Source organism: Fringilla coelebs (assembly GCF_963513975.1).
Source record: "Fringilla coelebs genome assembly, chromosome: 10".
NCBI classification, from domain to species: Eukaryota; Metazoa; Chordata; class Aves; order Passeriformes; family Fringillidae; genus Fringilla; species Fringilla coelebs.
In genome coordinates this window covers 6,806,283-6,827,435 of record NC_140036.1, presented here as the reverse complement: position 1 = coordinate 6,827,435, position 21,153 = coordinate 6,806,283, and the positions used below count along the sequence as shown (strand labels likewise).

The following is a 21,153-nucleotide window of genomic DNA, read 5'->3' as shown; positions in this document are numbered from 1 at the left end:
TATAGAGTGGTGTTTGTGTCTGTGTGAGAGCAGGACATGGTCCACAACACAGCAGCCTGGGAAGGATGAAAGATTTGTTGCTCTAGCTGTTCTAATGAAAGTATATGCAAATAGCCACCTTTCAAGCATTGTTTTTTCCACATCAGTGATCCCGCTCACATTGGTAGAATACGTCAGGCATGGCACTGGCACCATGGTTACAGACTATGCATTAAATAGCCTGTAAGATTCACTGCCTGCAAGGGAATTTACCATTCAACACTGACACATGATGAAAGTTCCCCTACATGTAATGCTTCTGGAACAGAAGAAAGAAAATAAACAGAAGGCATCCAGAAATGGACAAACAATTTTGTTAATAATTAATATTATCTTAAGCTGCTTTTTGCAATTCAGTTTTTCTGGAAGTAGATCCAATTATCATTTTGTGAGTGGGGAAGAAAACACCAGCCTGTTTCAGAAACCTTTATGAGCAGGTGCCTCTGTAACCAATCTGTTCTGCAAGGCAGTTTTGTAACCTAATATAACTTCTCAAAAGTATTTATTCACTGGTGGTAAAAATCCAGTGTGAACTCTGTTTTTTTGAGAGGGGAATGCTTCTGTTGTGAAATTTAAATGGAGAGTTGCCAGGGCAGTCACTGAAGGGATGCAAGGACTATGCAGTGTCATGTTTCCCCTACAGACTGCTTCAGGAGCAGGTGAGCCTCAGTGACACCTTGCCTGCCTCACACCACAAGGAGATGAGCACAGAATGCTGACTGGGAGCAAAGCAGCAGCTCAGGGGAGATGATTGATGGTGCTCTCTGGCCTCTCCCTGCCAGGGAGTGGTCCTGAGCACTCCACAAAGGTAAGCGCTGCCTGGCAAAAGGGAGAAGGGAAGCTGTTACTCCAACACTTGTTTATCCTTCACCTGGCCCCACTGCATCACAAATGCAGCAAGGGTTCCTGATGCCCCCTGCACTTGAGGCCTGGCTCTGCAGGAGCAGGGTGTTTGCACCCAGGTAAATACCTGTTTCTGTTCTCAGTCAGTTGTTTCATAATCTGACAGTAAATCTCATCTCGCAGGACCTCCTCCTGGATAGCTGGCACAAATATCTGGTCAGTGACTTCCACAGAGGAGTGTGCCTGTTTTGAAGGGTAGTCTCCCATGAATTTCATGATGGGTGAATGTGCTGTTAAGGAGAAAAGCAGAAATTTTGGAAGGCAGATGGGAAATTTCATCTGGATCCTAACATATTAGTGACTTTGTTGATGTCTAAGTGGCTAATACTGGGAGGAAGGTCTGGAGCATGTTCCCTGTCTGTCCCTTACCCTCTTTCCCTTTGCAGCAGCTGCTGCTTGGCTGTGATTTGTACTGTGCTAGTGGCTGCATTCTCTGGGCATATGCAGTAAATCTCTCTCACTCCTAAAGCCAGGTTATTTGTTTAGTGAGCCATCAGTAGCTTTGGAGTACTGGGAGGAAATTGGAACATTTCCCTTTAGACAAGGGAAACAGATTTGATCCGCTCCATCTTTATGTGAATGAATCCCCTGTAAGGTGGCTGAGGTATCTCAGTAGAGATAATTTAGTGGACCTGGCTAAATCTTCCTTCCCTGTCAGTGTTCTCAGATCCCAAAGAGAGGAGAGAAAGGATATCAATGAAGGCCTGACAGGCCAAATCCCGAAGATCAGGGTCTGTGCATGCTCTCTTCAGCAATGGCTGTTTCAAAGGCTCCTTGGAATGTGCCCACAGTTGACTGTGCCCACGGGATTTCTGGAGAACAGCTTTGCTGATGGATTCCTTCTCAGGAGTCCTGAACAAAGACAAGTGCAAGCAATACAAAATTACTGGATCAGTATTGCTATGAACAAAGGAGGTCATTATTATAAAGTTGTATCTCTAGACCTGTTCTTTCACAAGACAGTGATCTCAGATCTCCTTTGATTCTGTAGGCCAACAAGAGCAGGGAAATGTAGTTTCCTGTATATCCAGAAGGCAGGAGGCTTGCAGAAAACAAAGGGGTTTTTAGAAAACTAATTTTCCCCTTAGTTTCTTTTCTCTCTGAGAGGGATATATGTTGTATATCCTCACTAGCTGGTAAGTGCTGAAGAAAGGATGAGAGGTAAGAATAGAGCCTGCTGGAAGAAGTCAGCCCAGTCAGTCCTCCCCTTTGCATTTCTGCAGACTTAAGATACAATAGCCATGGGGACAGGATCTCTCTATCCAATGTCACAATTACAGGGAACAAAAAGAGGAAACAACAATCAGAAGTGGGAGATGCCATTACATAATAGGCTTTAAGGATTACTGATCAACGAGACCTTTTCTAGGGTGTACTCTACACAGAGAGCTTCACCTGAAGTGTTCGTAGGAGAACTCCTCCAGGGTGTAAGGCTTCACCTTGATATCCTCTTCATCAGGCTCCTCCATGAAGGAGTTCTGTGAAGCTGTCCTCCTCTGGTCTGGAGACATCATCAACAAACTCTGGAATAATACACACAGATGTCACATGGAGACAGGTCTCTGCATGCACTGTCAGGGATTACTCAGCATAAATGTGCAGGTAGCCCTGTGTGCTGCCTGAGACCTCCTGCCTCAAAAGCAGCATCTCCAGAGACTCAAGGATGAGCTGGGAACAGCTAACTCAAAGAACCAATTTACACAGAGGTAACAGTAGTGGACATTAAAACGCATGTGGGTATCCAAAGCACAGCATGTGTTTTACAATAAACTTGCTCTAGTGTGTTTTGCCACCAGTTTTTCTGCTTTTTATCTGTTAGCACTAAGTCCAATATAATGAATCCTCACAATTGAAGACAAAATTATTAGCAGAGGTACTAATGAGAAACCTTGGCTCCCTCAAAGACCATATTCTCTTTAAGTAACCTGATGGACTTAGAGGCTCTCTTGAGGCATTATGTGATTGCCTCTCAAGCCCAGAGTGAATGCAGGAAAATTCAACTGCACACTCATACCCCTTAATTGCTACCAGTTCCAGGCACTGAAATCTCCCATGGTGATAGAGTGGATTTTGGGTGTTTTTAAAGCCATTGCCTTTGTGCAGCTGCAGTCTTCTCCTTAGAATCTGGGCTAGGCTTAGTTTTGTTTTCAGACAGGACAGAATTAAATGCTTTGTTTCAATGGGAGGTATAGAACTTGTCTGACTTTGGAGGGACAATTATCTTCCAGTTATAAATTCAACCATATTAACGTTTTTATCTTCCAGTCTTTTCACATGGAGTGCTTAGCTTTCCTTACCAACACTTGACTAGAGGGTTTTGTGAGGGAAGGAATGATGTAGATGTCTTCCAAAAATACATTCCCTGTTTTGCCTGTCCTTTCATTCTGGGCACAGATCCAGCCAGAGTCTGCATCAAGCCTTTTGTCTTCAGTGAAGATTAGCAAGTCTCCCTTCTTGAAGGACAGGATGCCAGGATCTTCTGGAAAACAGAATAAGGGGGTACTGTTCAGGCTTGACAGTCTGAGAAAATGTAAAGGGGTTGCAATGTGAAAGACAAGGAAATTGTATTTTGAAGGCCTGAAATCAGTTAGCAGTAGAAAGTGATTAGTGTAAATATGGCTAATTTTCCATTAACACTTTCTAGTAACACCAGAGAAATCACTTCTGTTTCCTCTGACATCCTGACTTTGATCCACTGAGGGCAATGGCAGAACTCAGTTTGATTCACATGAATGCTGACTTTGTGTCCAGACTGGCAGCAAAGCATGGAAAGGATTCAGTAGTTGTAAGGAGTTGAAGTTAATGTTTACATTTTAAACATGCATGTCTGTTTGAGCCACCTCTATTCCACAGGAAATTCCAGTTTACTGCTTCTGTGAAATTCTTCTGCAAAGTATTTCCAGAGAGCCCAGATCCAACTTCTACTATAACCAAACTCAGTTCCTGGACACTATACTATCTAAATAAAATACATAAAGAAGGAGAAGGAGGAAGGGTACTGAAAGGTACTGAATCCCATTGCCTTATGCTTGGCATTGCTGTGCTGATGCATCCCCCCAGGAGCAAAGGGACTCTCCATAAGTTCTCCCTCTCCTCTTTGAGCACCTTCAAACAAGTGCTGTGGATTCTCTCATGATTTCTTCCACACCCTGTAGAATAGTTATGAGACTTACCCTGGGATTTTTTCTCATGCATTGCCACAGCAAATTGTGATCTTTTCTTCAGTCCTTCCAGGAACATCACGACCAGTTCAGCAATGACAACGCTGTTTACAGATGTCAGAACAAACTCCTCAGCACGAAGTGTGATGAGAGTGCAGCTCTGTCCAAATGACTTCACTGCCCTAGGTATTATTGAACAATTTGTTACCAGAGCATCTGAAAAACTTACAGACCCATTTGTAAACACAGCCAAGGCACCCACATCTCCTTGCAGATAACTCCCTTACAGTGAATATTGGTAGTTCCTAATTTGCCTTCCCATAACCTGGTAGGGGTGAAGGACTAAAGTGGCTCAGCTTGGCTCTGGACTCCACCATGTTTTGTACAAAGGTGCTTCCATGTAGACAGAAGAACACCCTTCTTTTGGAGTAACTCAACAGCTAATTAAATCTCTGGCAGTCTTCACAGGGGGCTTTTTTGTGTATATAAGACCCTTTTCTCTGACTGACCTGATGCAAGGATGTGTGCCATGAGCAAGCAGTAGTTAGCAGCTTTTCTCAGGGATCCTCTTCTGGTCCGTGACACCCGAGAAAGACGTGAACTCCCAGCATGCAAAACCAACAATGGCTTCACTGTGTCACTTATTTGGGCCATTCTTGTCTTAATGCCTGCCTGTGCTTCCTTACTGACTGAACAGGATACACCAGCTGGAAGGATCCAGTCCTTTCAGTATTTTCTTTACAGGCTGCTCAGTTTTCCTTTTCTGTTTCCCAGACCTAGGCTAAACCACCTTTCCAGGCACAGATCAAATCACCTAAGGAGGTGGCAGAGAAGGTACACCCTTTCTGAGTATGGAAGAGATGCCATCTTGTCTTTCTGGGGCTCTCACCTGTTGGTGTGGATGCCAGTTATCTCTGGGAAGGTCAGCTCAAGGAGCCGCTTTTCTGACTCATCCAAGAAGCAGATGCCTTTCCAATTTATAGCAATAATGAAGTGGTTCTTAGGTAAGCTGGGTCCTGAAAATACAGAAAAAAATCTTTATCAATGCTATACAAGTCTTCTCCTATTGGTCTTATATCTGTCCTCTACTCCCAGGCTCCAGGTATTACCTGAAAACTTAGTGACTTCAAAGAATCTGGAAAAAAGCAAAGGCCACTGAAAGCGAGCAAAATCTACAAGTTGCTCCTTCACAGTCTGAGAGGAGAGATGGTCCTGTGTGTATGGGGCCTGCAGGAAGAAAACACACCCAAGGTTTTCTCAGTAAAATCTGCTTTGCATGATCTGCAGACAATAAAGAACAAGCCTGATCCCAGAGATCCCAACAATCCTCTGCTGTTACTGGTGTTAAGGGAGCTTGGAGAAAGTGAATCAGGAATGGTCTCCAGGGACCCACATGCATCTAACAGTGCCCACAGGCATCTGGATTCCAAATTTCCCTCAAATCCCCACTGACCTATCCAAAGTCTAACGCACCTTGGATGCCATGGAAATAATTCAGATAATCCATTTCCAGATCAAAACCAATACTTCATGCCATGCCCATCCTGACTTGGTTGTCAGATGGCAAATAGAGCCTTAAAAGCTACTCTATTCAGAGACTTAAATATACTTTTTCATTCTTCCCCCTTGCTCTTCATATGGAAGTGTGAGTGGAAAGGTTTTCTGCTCCCCCAGACCTATTGAGCTATTTGGGATCTACAAACTGAACTGGTTTTCCTTCTTCCCTTACAGACTATTAATAAATAAAAATGGTGAAAGAAGCAGAAGCTGGTGCTCAAGAGTGGTTACCCAGCAGTGCCTGACAGACCTCTTACCTTAGCATGTGCATAGGTTACAAGGCTCACCCACTTTTCCAGGGGTTTGGACTTCAGCTGTTTTACTGGAATACAGTCATGGAGCACCTTCTGCACAAGTTCATTGTGGATGGTATCTCCAAATTGGATATAACAATATTTTGCACCTATCTCCACCAAATCTTCCTCCTGAAACAATTAATCCATTAAAAGAGGCCTAGAAGGATGTCAGAAAGGCTAAATAGCCTCTTTCAAACTTTGAACCATTTAGGTAATGGGGTTTTCTCAATTTTTGTCTGGATAATTCTTAGCAGTCACCCAGCATGAGGAGGGATAAACTTCACACAATCATAATATCAGAGAGATTATTAGCAAAGATATTTTAAAGTATGACCCAGTCTGCTGGCCCTTTGGACACGCCTCCAAGCTCCCACGTGAACTGGAAGTTGCCGGGGAGGAGAAAGTATTAATTAGAACTGTCAGTGTGACAGCTGACCCAATCACCTGGACAGGGCTTGTTCATTAAGAAAGGAAGGGTTGTTCACATCCTCTTCAAACTCAGTTCATATTCCTGCTTTTTCATATGAGGAGCACTAATACAGTTCTGTCTCTTTAGGAGGATCAGTCAGGGACCCACCTTGTCACAGCGGTACTCCCCAAAGCGAACGCCCCGGATGACCTGGTGGTAGATGAGGTCAGTGCTGACGGGATCCTCGCGGGAGCTGTGCCAGGGGGTGAAGATCTCCTTGCGGAAGTAGAGGCGCCAGGGCGCGTGGCGCTCGTGCGTGCCGCGCTCCTTCACCAGCTGCTCGCACTGCGAGATGGCGTCCAGCACGTGCTCCCGGCCCCCGCCCAGCGACCAGACCTGCCACACAGGGACACTGCCTTTACTGCCAGCCTGCTCTGGGTCTCCCCAAAGGAACATTAACACAAAGCTCCTGGTCTCCTGACTGCCAGAAAAACTCCAGAAAGGTAAGCAGATGAGTATGCAAGTTGTATGTGGTAAGCGGATGTATTTTTACTTGTCAGCTATGTGGCAAAGGAAACCTTACAGGGCTGCAGCAAGAATTGCTGAGGGATGAGCTAATAAAAAGGCAGAATAGTATTGTCAGGTCTTGAGGTCCAGCTGGGATTCAGAGCTGATTTGGTTTCAGTGCAGGACTGGGTTGAGGGTGTTCCAGAATTTAGGAATCCTCAGTGAGGCTGGTGGGCAGCAGCAACTCCACAGAAAGAGAAGGGATCTTTCATTCTATTTTTCTACACTTTACCTTATCAAACACAGCAATGTAGAGTGAAAACCCAAAGATATCCTTCAGTTTGATTTTATCTGCTATGAACTGACAGATCTCTTTGGCAGTGGAAGCAGAGTCTGCAGGGACAGTGATGCTTTGGCCATTCATCAGGGTGACATTAAACATAATGGGTTTCTTCTGCTTTGTTGCCTGTAAGTCAGAGTTAAATGAGAGAAAAAAATTATGGACAAACATTACTTTCTTCTGAAGAATGAAGTAAGCTATTAGATCTAAGAGCTACACACCCTGTACAACCTAGTCAGCAATCTTTAAGTGAATCACCAACACCCACACGGTTTCTTCAAAGCATGCTGAGTCGTAAATATAAATTACATCCCTGGAGCAGCACTGGACTCAAGTTTTCTCCTCCTCATAGCTCACTAGAGCTGATAATCACGTAACAGTGCTGACTAATAGACTTTTCATGAGCTACATTTGTCCTGATGACTTTTGGGAACAGCCTTTCATGCATCAGTGAAGAGATGGCCTGCAGCAAGCACATTGCCATGGAAGATGTGTGCTAAGCAATAGGGTCCCTGAGATTTAGGGAGGAATTGAACTGAGGTCTTTACTTGAAAGGGGGTGGGGGGGGGTGATTTTTAATTACTAGGGTGACATTTAAAGGAAGTGGAGGACAATATAGCACCATCATACTCCCTTCCTCCTTTCATTTTAAAAGCATAACCTTTGCTCAGTTCTTTCCAAAAGTGATAGTAAGAGCTTTCCTCAGGAGGTTATTTGGCCTGTGGTTCCTGAGTGGATGGAGGTACCTCCCTGCAGAAAATCTACTGCTGCTTACATACTTTTCTGCATTTAGGGTAACTGAATAGCCAGAAGAGGTGTATCCAAGAAACTGCCCAGACCAGGATGGCTGGTCTTCAGTCCCCTTGTGCAATTGATTTCTATTATTTGATTTAGGAATGCCTGCTATTACAGGTTAGTGAATGTAGTATAACTACAAAGTAAGTATATACTTACAAAAACCAGTACAAAATGTCCCAGATCAATATAATTAAGCCAAAAGAGAGTTTTACCTGAAGTTCCAGCCAGCTGGGAGGTTCAGTCCGGGCCCCGTTGCTGTAGGTGCGTCTCAGACGCTCAGCACAGTACGGAGCGTAACCCGCGGGCCCGTGGTGGATGAAATTCAACAGGTACTACATGCACAGAGCAGGAGGAGGAGTTAGGAAGCATTAATCCTCAGAAAACATTAAAAACCTTCTGCAGATGATACACTAGAGTAGTGTGATTCATTAGCTTTCAGTTCACCAGAAAATATTAAAATTAGGGTTGGAATTAATGTGTTTAAAAAGGAGGCTTGAGACACTTAGTTTTCACTCATTCTTCAGAACTTCCAGTCCAAAGGGAGAGAAGACTTGTGTCAGTCTATGCACCACATTTAACTTCATGAGTAGTGGAGACTTTGTTCTTATGGTTAAGTTAGAGTAAGAGTTAGTGTTTGCAACCCAAGAGCCTGAAGTCTTATGACATACTGTACGAATGGAAGAGTTGGGAAGAGAGCTAATGGCAGATTAGGTCTAATGATGATTCTAGTTCTACCAAGTTCTACCAAGTTCTCTGGCAATATCAACTGAAATCCATGATTAAGATGGGACATTTGAAGAAATGAATGGGATAAACTGAGCTTTTGGGGTCTGTATGGCTCTTGGATGACAAGGACTTCTATTTACCTATCTGTATTTAGTGCAAGCATGTCTCATTCACCTGGTTATTTTAATGATTAAAAATACTCCTAGTGCTAGGGTACAGTCATGTCTTTCATGAATTCTGCATGGTTCCAAGTCTTTGGATGAAGACTGGTGTCAAAATATGCCTATGGCTTGTGACTGGTTTGTTCCAAGTAGTGTCCATTTAGCAGCATGTATGATTAGACTGACTACTTGAACTGGGGTATTAGTAAAGCAAGGCTGAAGTTTCATGCACATTCATGGATCCTGTTTGCCCCTCATATCTAGGAGGGGCAAGTTGGAGCCACAGGTTGAGTTTTTATCCTATGGTGAAGTGGATTTATCATCCATTTAAACTTGGAAATTAATACATAATTAAAAAGTCCAAGTATCTATTGGACTTTTTAGGGCTTAGAGATATAGGGTAAGGACTGATAAAACTTGGGGGTGTGATTTTTATACTGGCCTCCTGAATATATTGAATCACAAGGGTTTTAACTGGAGACATCTTTTGGTTGTATTTGGCTGGAAAGGCAGAATTGGAGAGGTTAAAATTTGCCAGATCCTTTGCAAATTATAAATCTAAAATGAGAGCTGTGATGAACAACAGAATCCAGACTGTATAATGTGTATTGAAATGAAAAATTAAATATGAATGCAGCAATAATTTATTTAAATTCCCAGATAAGCATGTGAGATGAGAAGGTTTCTGCTGAAACCACAGCACCAGCTGCTCTGGAAGCCAAACATTTTATGTGGCTGTCAGATCAAAACGTCAAAATGCACAAGACACCAGCTCAGCTGAGGTGTGTGAGCTGCTGTAGGAAGGGTTAGCAGTGTACCTTCACAAACGTGTCTGAAGGAGGGAAGCAGCCAAGGCAAAGTGACAGAAGGATCCAGCCACGAGCATAGCTGCTCCTGTTGCTGTTTTCTGTGAGTTGTTTGCAAATCTGGCAATAAATCTCATCTCTGTAACAAAACATGTGAGAGCAACAGATAATTCACTGTCTGAACTGTCTTTGGCTACATTTTGACTGCAAGCTGGGCAGGATTGCAGCATGATGAAGTAGATCTGAGCTAGGTTCAACCACAACAGCTAGGATAGCACCTGTAATGCACCTCAGGAAAGAGCTTTGTTATGGAAAAGGCTCCAGGCAAGCTTAGGACCTTTTGTCACTCTTTCTTACTCAAGTGCGATTCCCATGCTGAATTAACTTCTGTGAGAAGCAGGGGGCTGTGCAGGAAAAACAACTGCTGGGTCATCCAGCTGTGAAATGGCATTGCTGTCCAAGAGTCTAGATGTGTAACTTGCTCTGAGCTCTCTACAGCCTGTGGGTTGTAGCTCATGGCTCTTGTCTGTCTGCTTGTAGGTGGATTTAGGGATAAGGATGGGGGACACCCTGCTTAGTTTTTATCTATATATTTTTATATTTACATATATATATATATTTTATTTATATTCATATGCAAACTTGGAGTGAATCTTGTACAGAAATGGAGGAAGGAGCACTTCAGCGTAAGCTTCTGAAAATGCAAGTTGCCTGCAGCAAGGACCTAAGGGAAACAGATGCAAAAATCTGCATACAAATAAAACTGTTATTAAAAAAATCATCTTAATTTTTTCTAGACTCTTGGAACACACATTTTTCAAATCTGATGTGAGAGGACATAAATTGGATGAGTTTTCTGTTCCCTCGTAGGACATTTGATGAAACACAAACCGAGGGTATAGGTACTTAGCCTGTGCCTCTTATGATATATGGATTGAATGCAATTTTTGCCAGCAGAGAATCTGCTTTAGGGAGTGTCTTGACTGAAACAAAGTGACTGGGGAGAGAGGAATGTAGCCCATGACTGAGGTCAAGGCACAGCCTGTGTCTGTGGGCTTTGTTACAGAAAAGTGCTCAGGATAAAAAAGGAGAGGATTCATGAGGTCAGGTCAGAATCAACAAGCTTCTGCTGTATCCTCACACCATGCTTGGCCTGAGGTCCAGCCTCACACTTGTGGTCAGGATTTCTCCTTAGTGTCTGATACACTCAGCAATCCAGACCTTTGACCATCTCTGTTGCAGGGATGTTGCTTGAGTGCTCAAAAAGTGGCTATTGGGAAACCTTTCATCCACCTAGTTTACATTAGCTCCATATTTCTTACTCCTCTGAGTGACTCTTCTCCCTCATTCTAGAGCAGTGTTCCACCTTTAAGGGTTATTGAGTCACAGCCCTGAGCTCTGCTCCTTTCCCTACCTGTGGGGTATTCAGAAAGTCATACATGGAGGCAGCTAGCCTAAAAATACCAGAAAAGGCAGTAAGGGAGTCATTCTTCAGGACTGTGGAAAAAGGGTGGATTTCCTTGATGCAATGGGCACCTGGCCCTAGGAAGGGGGTACAAATTTCCTACCTGATGGCAGGACGCAGAATTGCATTGCCAATAATGAAGTGTACTTTTTCTAGGTTGGACATAGGTCTCTGAGAGATCGAGATGTCCTCTTGGAAAGCCTCTTCTCCACTTCGTAGCTGCTCTGTCACCTGAAAGAAACAGAGTAGAACCCCAGAGTGCTCTAGAAATCTCCCCTCTTAGCAGGCAGCTCTCCCATAAATGAGAGACATTCCTTCTCTATCTTTGTGGCTAAAGCACTTCCTGCTCAGGGCAGGAGAACCAGGCCATATTACCCCCTTCCCTCTAAAGGTAACTCATTAAATGTGCTGTTACAGCACTATCTCTGGCTAGGAGAACTTTCTTGTCCTGTCCTGTACAGCCCTAAGCACATGGTTCTCAGTCTGCTCAGACCTCTGGGCAAGCTGTTCTGTAATGCTAGCAATTCTCAGTAATAAATTTCTCCTGGTGTTCTCTGCCAGAGAACAGACGACATCAGTGCACGTGGAGATCGTGTCCAAAGAACAGTGCACCAGGTATCCCACAAAGGGCTGCCCTGGCTTGGCAGGGAAACAAGTTCTCAGCTGGGAGGTTGCTCACATAACATCTATCAGAAGGTGAAGACAGGATTTTAGGCAAGAAGAAAGGGAAGCAATTTATTTCCACCTCTTACCTTCCCTGTCAGCTTGGATGATCGTTTCAGTTTCAGGGATGAAATCCCCTTAGAAATCTTGTTATCCCTTCTGCCTTCTCTCTGCAATACACATTACCATTATAGGAAATCAGATTAATGCACAGCAAGAATGATTCATTAAGGACAGAAAGATGCTCAAGTGAAGATGTTTTTGTTTTTTCTTCTCCTGCCAGAAAGAGCTGAGTGTCCTGCCAGGACTTTTGCACTTACGGCATTTCAAGTACAGCAGCATGAAAGAGTTCCTTTGCTTTTCTTACTCTTGGTAGAACAGCACAGAAACCAAGGAAAGCAAATGAAAACACAAGCATAGTCTGCTTGTCTCACCATATTTGGGCTGTCATTCCTCAGCTGGACCTGGTTTTTCCTGCCAAGTGTGTCATATATCTGTGTCATCACAGAGCTGCTCTTGGTGGTGGCAGTCTTGGCAAACATTGCTGGCTCTGGCAGGTCCCCCATGAACCTCAGGATGATCACCCACACAGCTAGAGAAGCCTATAATAGCAGAAAGCACAGTCAGAGAGTGCCAACAGGACCAATGGCTCCATGCCATTTCTGCCTGTTTAGATTAAGAGCATTTTCTTCCTTTACCCAGTCCAGATTGTTAAAATTCCCATTTCCTCTGGCTACCTACATGAAGAATTTAGTTTCATACCAAACAACAAGACAGCAACACACAAAACTTTCCTGCTAAAGGAAGAGGGTACAGTTCTGGTGGAAGGTCAGATCTCTGTGATTGCTGAGCCCTCATCATTCCCTTTACTGAGACCTTGGAGGTGTGTTGCAGCTGGAGGGAGGTGGAGAAGCCTTGGCTGAACTGCACTCTGCATTTGCTGACCTGAACAGATAAGCAGTGGAGTGGAGTCTGCCAGGACCCTTCATGTCCAGAACTAGAAAGCCAAGTAGTAGAAAAGTTCTTGCATGGGGTCCTCCATTCTGCCAGGCTGCTTAGAATTAAGGAAAACACCCTCCTCAATCCTCCTCTGGTTCAATGGGATATTGGAGACCTGGCTCTCTTAGTTCTGTCCTATCTCACAAACCAGCAACCCTAACAAGAGCAGAGACATGGATAAGCTCTCATGCTTCTTCTCTCCAGTCTACTTTTATCCCCAAAGAGTATCTGGAGAAGTCAGAACACACCCCTGAGTTCCCTCTTTGGGCAAGAACAAAGGTGACCAGAGATCTGCATTGAGCAGGTGTTTGTGTGAAATGTCTGCCAGCAAATTGCCAAAAAATGCTGATGGGAACTGCTGCTTTCAATACCGTGGATCAGGACTATCTCCTTGGCTCTGGAGTCTCTGGTTCCCAGGGCTGTGCCAGAGCCAGGACCCAGGGATGATAGCGCCTGTAAAGCCAGGGCTGTGGAGAGAGCAGGTTCAACACGAACAACAAGGAGCAAGATACCAGGACATTGTCCTTGTCATCATGGTAGAGCAGTGGGTGCCGCAGCTGTCTCCGGATATGTGTATGTGTGGAAGACCCCTGGAAATAAGTAGCTGCAAACTTGGGGAAGGTGTACTCTTCCAAACCATGTGCTTCCTCTTCTAGCTCCACACTCATGGGAACCATGTCCAGGTCCACTTCCTCCAGCTTGTTAGGCTTTGTTTCCAAGTCCTGTGCAGAACATGAGGAAGAAGCATATTTTCTTTTACTGAACTCTGATATGCTTATGTTTAGTTTTGCTTTTTTCCCCTTGGCCATAGGTCTTCCAGAATTTGCCTTTCCAGCTAACCCCAAAGCCATTTACAGTTGCTACCAACAGATCATTTGGACTCAGAGCTTGTCCTTCTGAGATGCATCCATTCCATATGGTCTTCCTGTCTGTCTTAGTCCTCAGCAAGAATATTGCTGATGGAAAATCCAGATGTTACTGTTCATATCCAGTACTTATCCATACCATTCTATTCTGCCCACCTCTTCCTACAAAATTCTAACTTCCAAAGCTATCAGGACAAGTATATCACAGATTTTGCCTTTAAGAATATGGTATAACTTGGGTCATGAACTTTCAGCTGGTTTCAGGCAGAAAATCACTGAGAACACTGTCAGCAGAACATAAGATTGGTGCCAAAATGCAGAGGGTGGTACTGTTGGGCTGGGCCAAAGAAACAAATGCAAAGTTTGAAGCTATATAGTCCCTAAACTGCATGTGACCAAAACCTTTTGGGAACTCACCTCTACAAGAGATGCCTTGGTGACTGGATGAATAATTTGGGGGATTCTTTCACTGTAAACAGAACTGACCACTGATGGAATTCCAGCAATCAATGGGCTTATACAAGGGCTAAGCATGACCCATTACCAGTCTGCAGCTCTGTACCTCAAAACCCAGAGGAGCCTGTCCTTCTTGGCCTCCAATCATAGAAGGTAAAAACCCAAAAATTTTGTCCACCATTTCTTGGTCGCTGATAACATCATGACTTGTTGGTTTATTGGCAAGCACGTTCCTCTCTTGTCTTGCTTCTGCCTCCTTTCTCTTCTGAGTTGGCAGGTGTTCCTTTAAACACAGAAATAGGCATGACTTGAACATTAGCATCGTGAATGAACATCATTTTGCTAGACTGAAGGGGTATGAAGATGAAACACTTCTACAAAGGTGTGAGACTGTGAGGTCCAGCTCTGCCAGTGCAGTGTTGAAACAGGAAGTCAAATGTTGCTTGTGTCTAGCAGTCACAAAGGCCTGGCCCATCAGCAGCAGGGCCCTGCTCTTACAACTGTCTTTATGGACTGTTGACCTATTGAGAGTGATGTGCAATTATACAAGAATGTAATCAACAAGAGATAATACAGGAAAAGCACAGAATTTCTAATAGAAAACCCCACAATTTTTAAGATTTTGAAATGTTTTGTGTCAGAAGACTTGTAATAGCATTGGGCATATTTGGCTAAAGTGTCCCCTTACGCTGCAATCAGAACTGTGTATGTGTTTGCCTTGTTATATTTTCAAAGCATCATTACAAATAGGGTTACAACTATGTCTAATCTTTCTTCAAATATAGCAGTGCTCAGAGGTTTGAGCAAGTCCACAGGTGTGAGCTGGGTAATGCTGGCCAGTGTTCCTCCACCAGCATGCCTTTTGTAATCTCATAGCTTCTTCCCTTCCTTTCAGTGGTGCCAGGACTTGTATAAGATGTTTCTCTTCTTTTAAGTGGATATTCCTGGCTTCCAGCTTGTTCTGTGGTCAACAGGACTACTCTGTGACTGTTTGTACAGCTGTTGAGACAGCTCCCTTCTGCCTTTAACAAACTGCCCACACCAGGACTTTGTCCCAACAGAGGCTTAGTTCGAGATGTGACATTTTAGGGAACAGCCCATAGGCAGAACTCTGCAAACTGGCTTAGTTCTGTTCGTACAGCATTAGTACAGAAAGGAAATCAGAGAGAGGTCTCTCCTGTGCAATGGACTGTCAAGGGTAGCACATACCAAGACTGCATTGGGATTCCCTTCTGAATGGCTCCCAGAGTGCCCACCCTGATGTAGAAATTGAGCTCCCCTTGCAGGACTGGCTGATACACACAGATCTTTTCTCCCTTCTGCTGCTCCCACAGCAGTTGTATCAGTGAAGTTTTGATCCATGATAACGATCACATAAAGCAAATGTAAACAAGATCAGTCTTTTTAACACTCTGCTTTTGTACTTGGCAAGACTTCAAGTTAAAATACCCCAAAATGAATATCCACACCCAATGCTACCTGAAGGTAACACTCACTGGTGATAAAATCTCGATTGGAATTCATAGCAACAATGTGTTCACAAGGTATCTGTGAGCATTACCTCCCTCTTCATCCTCTGGTAGGCTTGGCGGGCGAGCATGCCCCTTGCGTAGGCCTGTATGACCCGCGCAGCTCTCTGCTGCCGTGCCAGCCTCTGGCGCAGCAGGAACCCGCGGCACAGCGCCTGGAAGGCCACGATCCGCGCGCGCGTGGCCTCGTAGCGCTGGGCCAGCTGCCGGCCGCGGTACAGCGCCTGCAGCCGCCCGAAGCCCAGCAGCACCTGGGGGTGCAGAGAGAAAAGTCATTATGGCTGAGAATCTCTGCTGGTCAGAGTGACTTTGAGATACCTACAAGTCTCTTTTTCCCAGCCCGGCAGTTGAAGAAAGAGTCAGGATTCTTCTGTTCTTGTTCTCAAGGTTGTTTATTATTTGTTATCTATAACATTCTTTGTCTGACCTGCCGCAGGTCTGTCTGGCAGGTCGGGTTGAGGCACACTGACTGCCTTGGGGCGGTGTTATCTTTTTACACAAAAACCTATGTGTACATTAGTTATAATACCTTCTTAATACTTATGTTAGCGAGTTTCTGCCTTAAACTAATCTAAAAGTGCTACTATCACAGCAGAAGATGGAGGCCAAGAAGAAGGAGAAAGACTGGACACGCTTAGATTCTTCTATCTTGCTTTCTGAACCCTTATTCTAAAACCTCCAAAAATCTATTTTTCACTTCATGAAAACTAACTATTATTCAACTTAAACTCTCTTGAGTTGTAATTCTTCATATAAAGGTGGTAATTTGCTTTATGGGTCAAAATCAAAGTCACAGGTGTCTTGGGCTTTGTGCCAAGGTCTCTGAGCCCCTTGGCAGGGGCTCAAGCCATCTAAGACAGCCAGAGAGATGTCTTGGCTTCCCACAATTATGGTTCCAAACCATCGAGACAGGTAGAGATGTAAGATGGAAAGAGTAAAAGACAACAAAATTCAGTAACTGGATAAAGACACTGGAAGTGGCTAATGTAATATTACCCTTTATGCTTTGTTTTCTACCAGTAATAGGCCTTTAAAATTAGTATATAGAGTTATTTGGGGGATCTGTTCTAGGGAGTGGCTCCAGAAAGTGACAATGGTAGCCTGGGATTATGACAAGAGCAGAAATGAAGCCAGGTGAATGGAAACAAGCAATCAGGCAGGAATTGCATCACTGATGCAGAATATAGAATGTTTCTGACTGAAAATGGCAGTTTCTCCTCCTCCCCATCTCAAACAGGATGTATGGGATATAATAATAATAATCCCTGCCACACAAATACATAATCATAATCTGTGAGTGCCCCCAGTTTTACTCACCCAGAAAATACACCATCTATAGAAGATCAGCCAATATTTTTCACACAGAATTACACACAATCATCAAAGTTGGAAGAGACCTTCCAAATTATCTAGTCCAGTTGTCAATCCAGCACCATGATAACTACCCCTAAACCATAGCCACAGGTGCCACATTCAGGCACCTCTTCAACATGTCCCAAGAGGGTGACTCCACCACCACCCTGGGCAACTTATTCCAGAGCCTGACCACTCTTTCAGTGAGATTTTTTTTCCTAATATCTAATCTGAATCTAAACCTCCCCTGGCAAAATTCTTAATAATGTGAGATTGATATAATGACTTTTCTGGTATTTTTTTACAAATTCCCAGTTTTCCTGCAGCAGTTGTGGAAGACACTTTGTTCATAGCATGGTGATGATGCACAAAGGTTAGGCTTGTGTTTCTGATTATAAGAAGTGTGGGACCACTTATATGTCAGGTCTCTGGAGCCAGGCCTGCCAAAGGTGAGTTAGGTTCCTATTTCACCAAAAAGCAGAAGTGTCACAGGTTCAGCCCTGAGAGGTCCCAGAGCCCTCCTTACACTTTATATCCTCCTTTACACCCTGTCATCTTGTCTGTTCTCCCTTCAGTTGAGAATATCTTAATCCCTAATACTCCACTCAGTCTGTCAGGGCACAATATATAAACACACACACAAATACATATTCATGATGCACCTTCACCTTACCATTCTGAATTCCTTCCGGCAGCAGTAGCCTCTCCAGGCTGACTGAATGGCTACAGCAGACCTCCTCTGTTTCAGGAACTGCTTCCTAATCAGACAGACATGGGAGGTGACAAACAATAGGTTATCTGTGTTGCTTCTTATGATAGCAGTAGAGAATAAGGTTGTTTTTTTTCTCTTTTATGGGATGTCCACAGTCTGATGTCAGCCTTGTTTGCTGCAAAAATACTCATAGCAACTACAGACCAAATTAATTGCTGTGGTCAGAGAGCTCTGTAAGAACTGAAAACCCCTCACATCAAGACTGCACAAGTTAACTTCCCCATCTGGTAACCTCTTTCTCTCTGTTTTGCTGCCAGGACAAGGAGCCCATCTGAGCAAGATGAACCTCAAGATGGTACAAGCTGTCACACTGCAACTGAAAAAGGCAGCATATAGCTCTGACGGATTAAAAGTAAAAGCAAGGTGAGGCTTTTGGTTTGGATACTCTGTTGGATAGCAGGCAGGGTCTGAAAAAAAAAGAGGGAAGTTTTGGGGCATTTGTGTCATATTTTTTAGTTCTTCCTTCACTATGGTCAAGAGTATTTCTAAATCAAACCAAGACTCAGTCCTATATCATGGTTCTGGTTGAGGGGATACAAGATCCATGAGTATAAATCATGATGTAAAGGATGTAATGAGGACAGACATTTATTTTACAGTGACTAAATTTCACTTCTGAAGACATTTCAAACTAAACCAGACACAATGCAAGAATTAGGCATCTTTGGCAAAGAGGAAAACTAGTTAGTTTCCATCTGATTCTTATCAACATCTTGTATCCAAGAAGCATCCTAAATAAGAGAATTCTTGTAGCTCTGAGAAGGGCACAGATTCCATGGGGATTTCCTGCTTTTCTGATGTCTATTGTTTATTAAAAATATTAAGAGCAAGTCCTCCTTTCAAACCCTCCTTTTCATACATGCCCCAGCCATGCATTTTGAAAAACATCACAAAAATAACAAAACTGAGCCAAAACAAAACCTTTGGCCAACATCTGTGTAGATACACTGTGCATTATTACATGATGAGCATGTAATTTAGGGCTGGTGGAAGGTATAGCCTGATACATTTCACACTCAAAAATGCTGCACAAAGTGTGTTAAGCTGTACCACAAAGATTAGCTACTTCAAAATAACACGAATTCCCTTCTGTAAGGTCACTGACCTGTCCTTCAATCCTCTCATCACCTTCTGGATAAGAAGAACCTTATCTGTGAGTACATTTTGGAGTTGCAGCTCCAATACAGTGTCATGATGATCCTGTTAAAAGAAAGTGTGGATATGCCAGCTTAGCAGACACACCTACAACCTCTGGAAAGTGGACACATGATCTGAAAGAGATCCAAAATCAGCATAATGTAGCATAATGTGACTAAAATGCATTTATGGGACTGCAGTAGGAAGAGGGCACACCACCTGACCAGACTTGGTCTAGCTATAGCCATAAACAAGCAAGAATCTGCCTGCAGCAAGACTGTTTTCAAGAGGGGGTATTCTACAGGCAAGGTGGTCCTCTGCAACAGTGCACTGGTATCCTGTTCTTTTTTATGCTCCAGCACATTGCACTGTTCTGTTTCAGCTGCAGTGCTGTAGCACTGGAACAGGATCAGCCTCTCCTACACCAAACCCTCTCCATTGAATTATTTGGCTTTCAAGAACAAAGATCCACCCTCAGATTCAAGAGAGAGTTTGTGAGACAACCCAGTCCTCCTTGCACAAGCCACTCTTGCACAAGCAGGCCAAGCTGGTACTGTGAAGCATCCAGTTTTTAATGAGAAAAGACAATAAACTGTCCTTTTTACTTACTTTAAGGAAAATCTTGGTCCTTCCAACTTGCCAGCTTTCATCCTTGCCCAGCACTGCTTGGGAGATGCTGATGCAGCTCTGTCGAGTATCATTCTTCAGCTGATGTGCAAAAGCATCATGATTTTAGGGCTTGGCTGTGAAACACAGCAAATGCTATGCAAGGATCTACTGCCCTGCACTCCAAAGGCTGAAGAACAGAAACAGATGAGGTCTTGCAGACCTCTGGGCTGGCAGTACAATGAATGAAAGTGGTTCAGCTCAAATGGTCAGGAAGAGGAAGAATGTGATTGCATGACTAAACATTCCAGAGTCAAGGTGTGAGGAGAACATCAGAGACCTGAGAATTCTGTGATCACAGTAAAAAACCATCTGAGGGCAATGGGAATGGGGATGGTACCCTGCCTGGGATGTCTGTGAGGAGCAGGCCAAGGACAGCTGGACCTCAAAGCAACTCTGTTTTCAGCTAAGGTTGAAGGGAGTATTTAACTATTTAGCTACAATTATTGTGATAACAGTTCCTGTGATAACTTCTACTGTGCTGACAGCTCTCTCACCTCTGCCAGCAGTAATTCAAGAATTTTCTACTCCAGGAAAGACTATGGCCTCATTAGGAAAAGTTACATTAGCCTTAAACCGTGTTTTTGCTTACACACCTTTTGTCGAAGAGACCATGGCAGAAGAAATCTGTATCTCTCAAAGAACTCCTCAAAGCTGTAGCGGACGGGGTACCCAGCTTTCCTGATCTGAATGGTCTCCATCATCCCCGAATAGCGCAGCTGCTTGATACACAGCTCCCGATCAAACAGCTGGAAGGAAACCAGACAGGGAGGAGACTGAGCACTGAGAAAAAGTACACGTGCAGTATCCCTCAGAACATGTCTATTAACCTCCAGCCTCAGAGGGCCTGCAAAATGGCATACTGTGCTTTTTTAAATTGCATTTTTCTTCCGTGCACTAAATTAATTCATTACAAGAGTAAACAAGTCACCCCAAAGGGTCTTCAATTTTTGTATGTCAGCAGTAGAAACAGTCTGTTAACTTCAGTCTGGCTACCATTTTTAGTTCTAGAGCTGCAATTTCAGATGAGCAGTGAATTGATCATATAATTTTGTAGGTGTGAATAGATGCATTAGCAACTTAGGTCTTGGGCATACCAAGAAGAAAAGGCATGCTGCTCTTTTCTTCTTATTATTGTTTAATCTTATCTGAGTTTAAAAATGGGCTCACTAAGCCACATGCAGTGCTTCAAAAATTTTTAAATCACTTGACCAACACCGTACAAGGTTTTAGAATAGAACCAGGTTGAAATCCCCCAAGTCCCAGCCACGTGTCCTAATGACAAATGGACTCTTTCCGGTATGTCAGATCAAGCCAAATCACCCCTCTCATAAACTCCAATAGCTCTCCTATTCTCTCTCAGGCTATTTCATAGTATGATTATTGTTCATCCTGATGTTTTTTTGTTTATTCCCGTGTTGAGGAGCTACAGACTTTTCAGTTTTGTCTTTATCTTTACTGAAAAGGCATCTATAACTCTACTCAGGAATACACCTGCGTGCTTTTTTGCTATCCATTACTCTATGATGCTTTTTTGAGATGCT

General features: G+C 43.6%; 1 protein-coding gene across 1 annotated transcript in view; it reads right to left on the bottom strand.

Moving 5' to 3' along the window:
- Positions 1-21,153, bottom strand: part of MYO7B (myosin VIIB) — a gene marked incomplete at both ends in the record, with an annotated part of 44,798 nt that overhangs the window by 9,579 nt on the left and 14,066 nt on the right. The window contains 23 exons of the mRNA XM_084212483.1: positions 1,010-1,172; positions 1,637-1,794; positions 2,338-2,465; positions 3,240-3,421; positions 4,116-4,285; positions 4,993-5,119; positions 5,213-5,330; positions 5,918-6,085; positions 6,534-6,761; positions 7,165-7,338; positions 8,223-8,342; positions 9,716-9,842; positions 11,272-11,399; positions 11,921-12,001; positions 12,266-12,433; positions 13,343-13,552; positions 14,259-14,435; positions 15,012-15,113; positions 15,714-15,932; positions 17,708-17,792; positions 18,912-19,006; positions 19,553-19,651; positions 20,206-20,358. Of these exons, the coding sequence (XP_084068609.1) occupies positions 1,010-1,172; positions 1,637-1,794; positions 2,338-2,465; positions 3,240-3,421; positions 4,116-4,285; positions 4,993-5,119; positions 5,213-5,330; positions 5,918-6,085; positions 6,534-6,761; positions 7,165-7,338; positions 8,223-8,342; positions 9,716-9,842; positions 11,272-11,399; positions 11,921-12,001; positions 12,266-12,433; positions 13,343-13,552; positions 14,259-14,435; positions 15,012-15,113; positions 15,714-15,932; positions 17,708-17,792; positions 18,912-19,006; positions 19,553-19,651; positions 20,206-20,358 (3,380 nt within the window). The remainder of the gene's footprint in view (positions 1-1,009; positions 1,173-1,636; positions 1,795-2,337; positions 2,466-3,239; positions 3,422-4,115; positions 4,286-4,992; positions 5,120-5,212; positions 5,331-5,917; positions 6,086-6,533; positions 6,762-7,164; positions 7,339-8,222; positions 8,343-9,715; positions 9,843-11,271; positions 11,400-11,920; positions 12,002-12,265; positions 12,434-13,342; positions 13,553-14,258; positions 14,436-15,011; positions 15,114-15,713; positions 15,933-17,707; positions 17,793-18,911; positions 19,007-19,552; positions 19,652-20,205; positions 20,359-21,153) is intronic.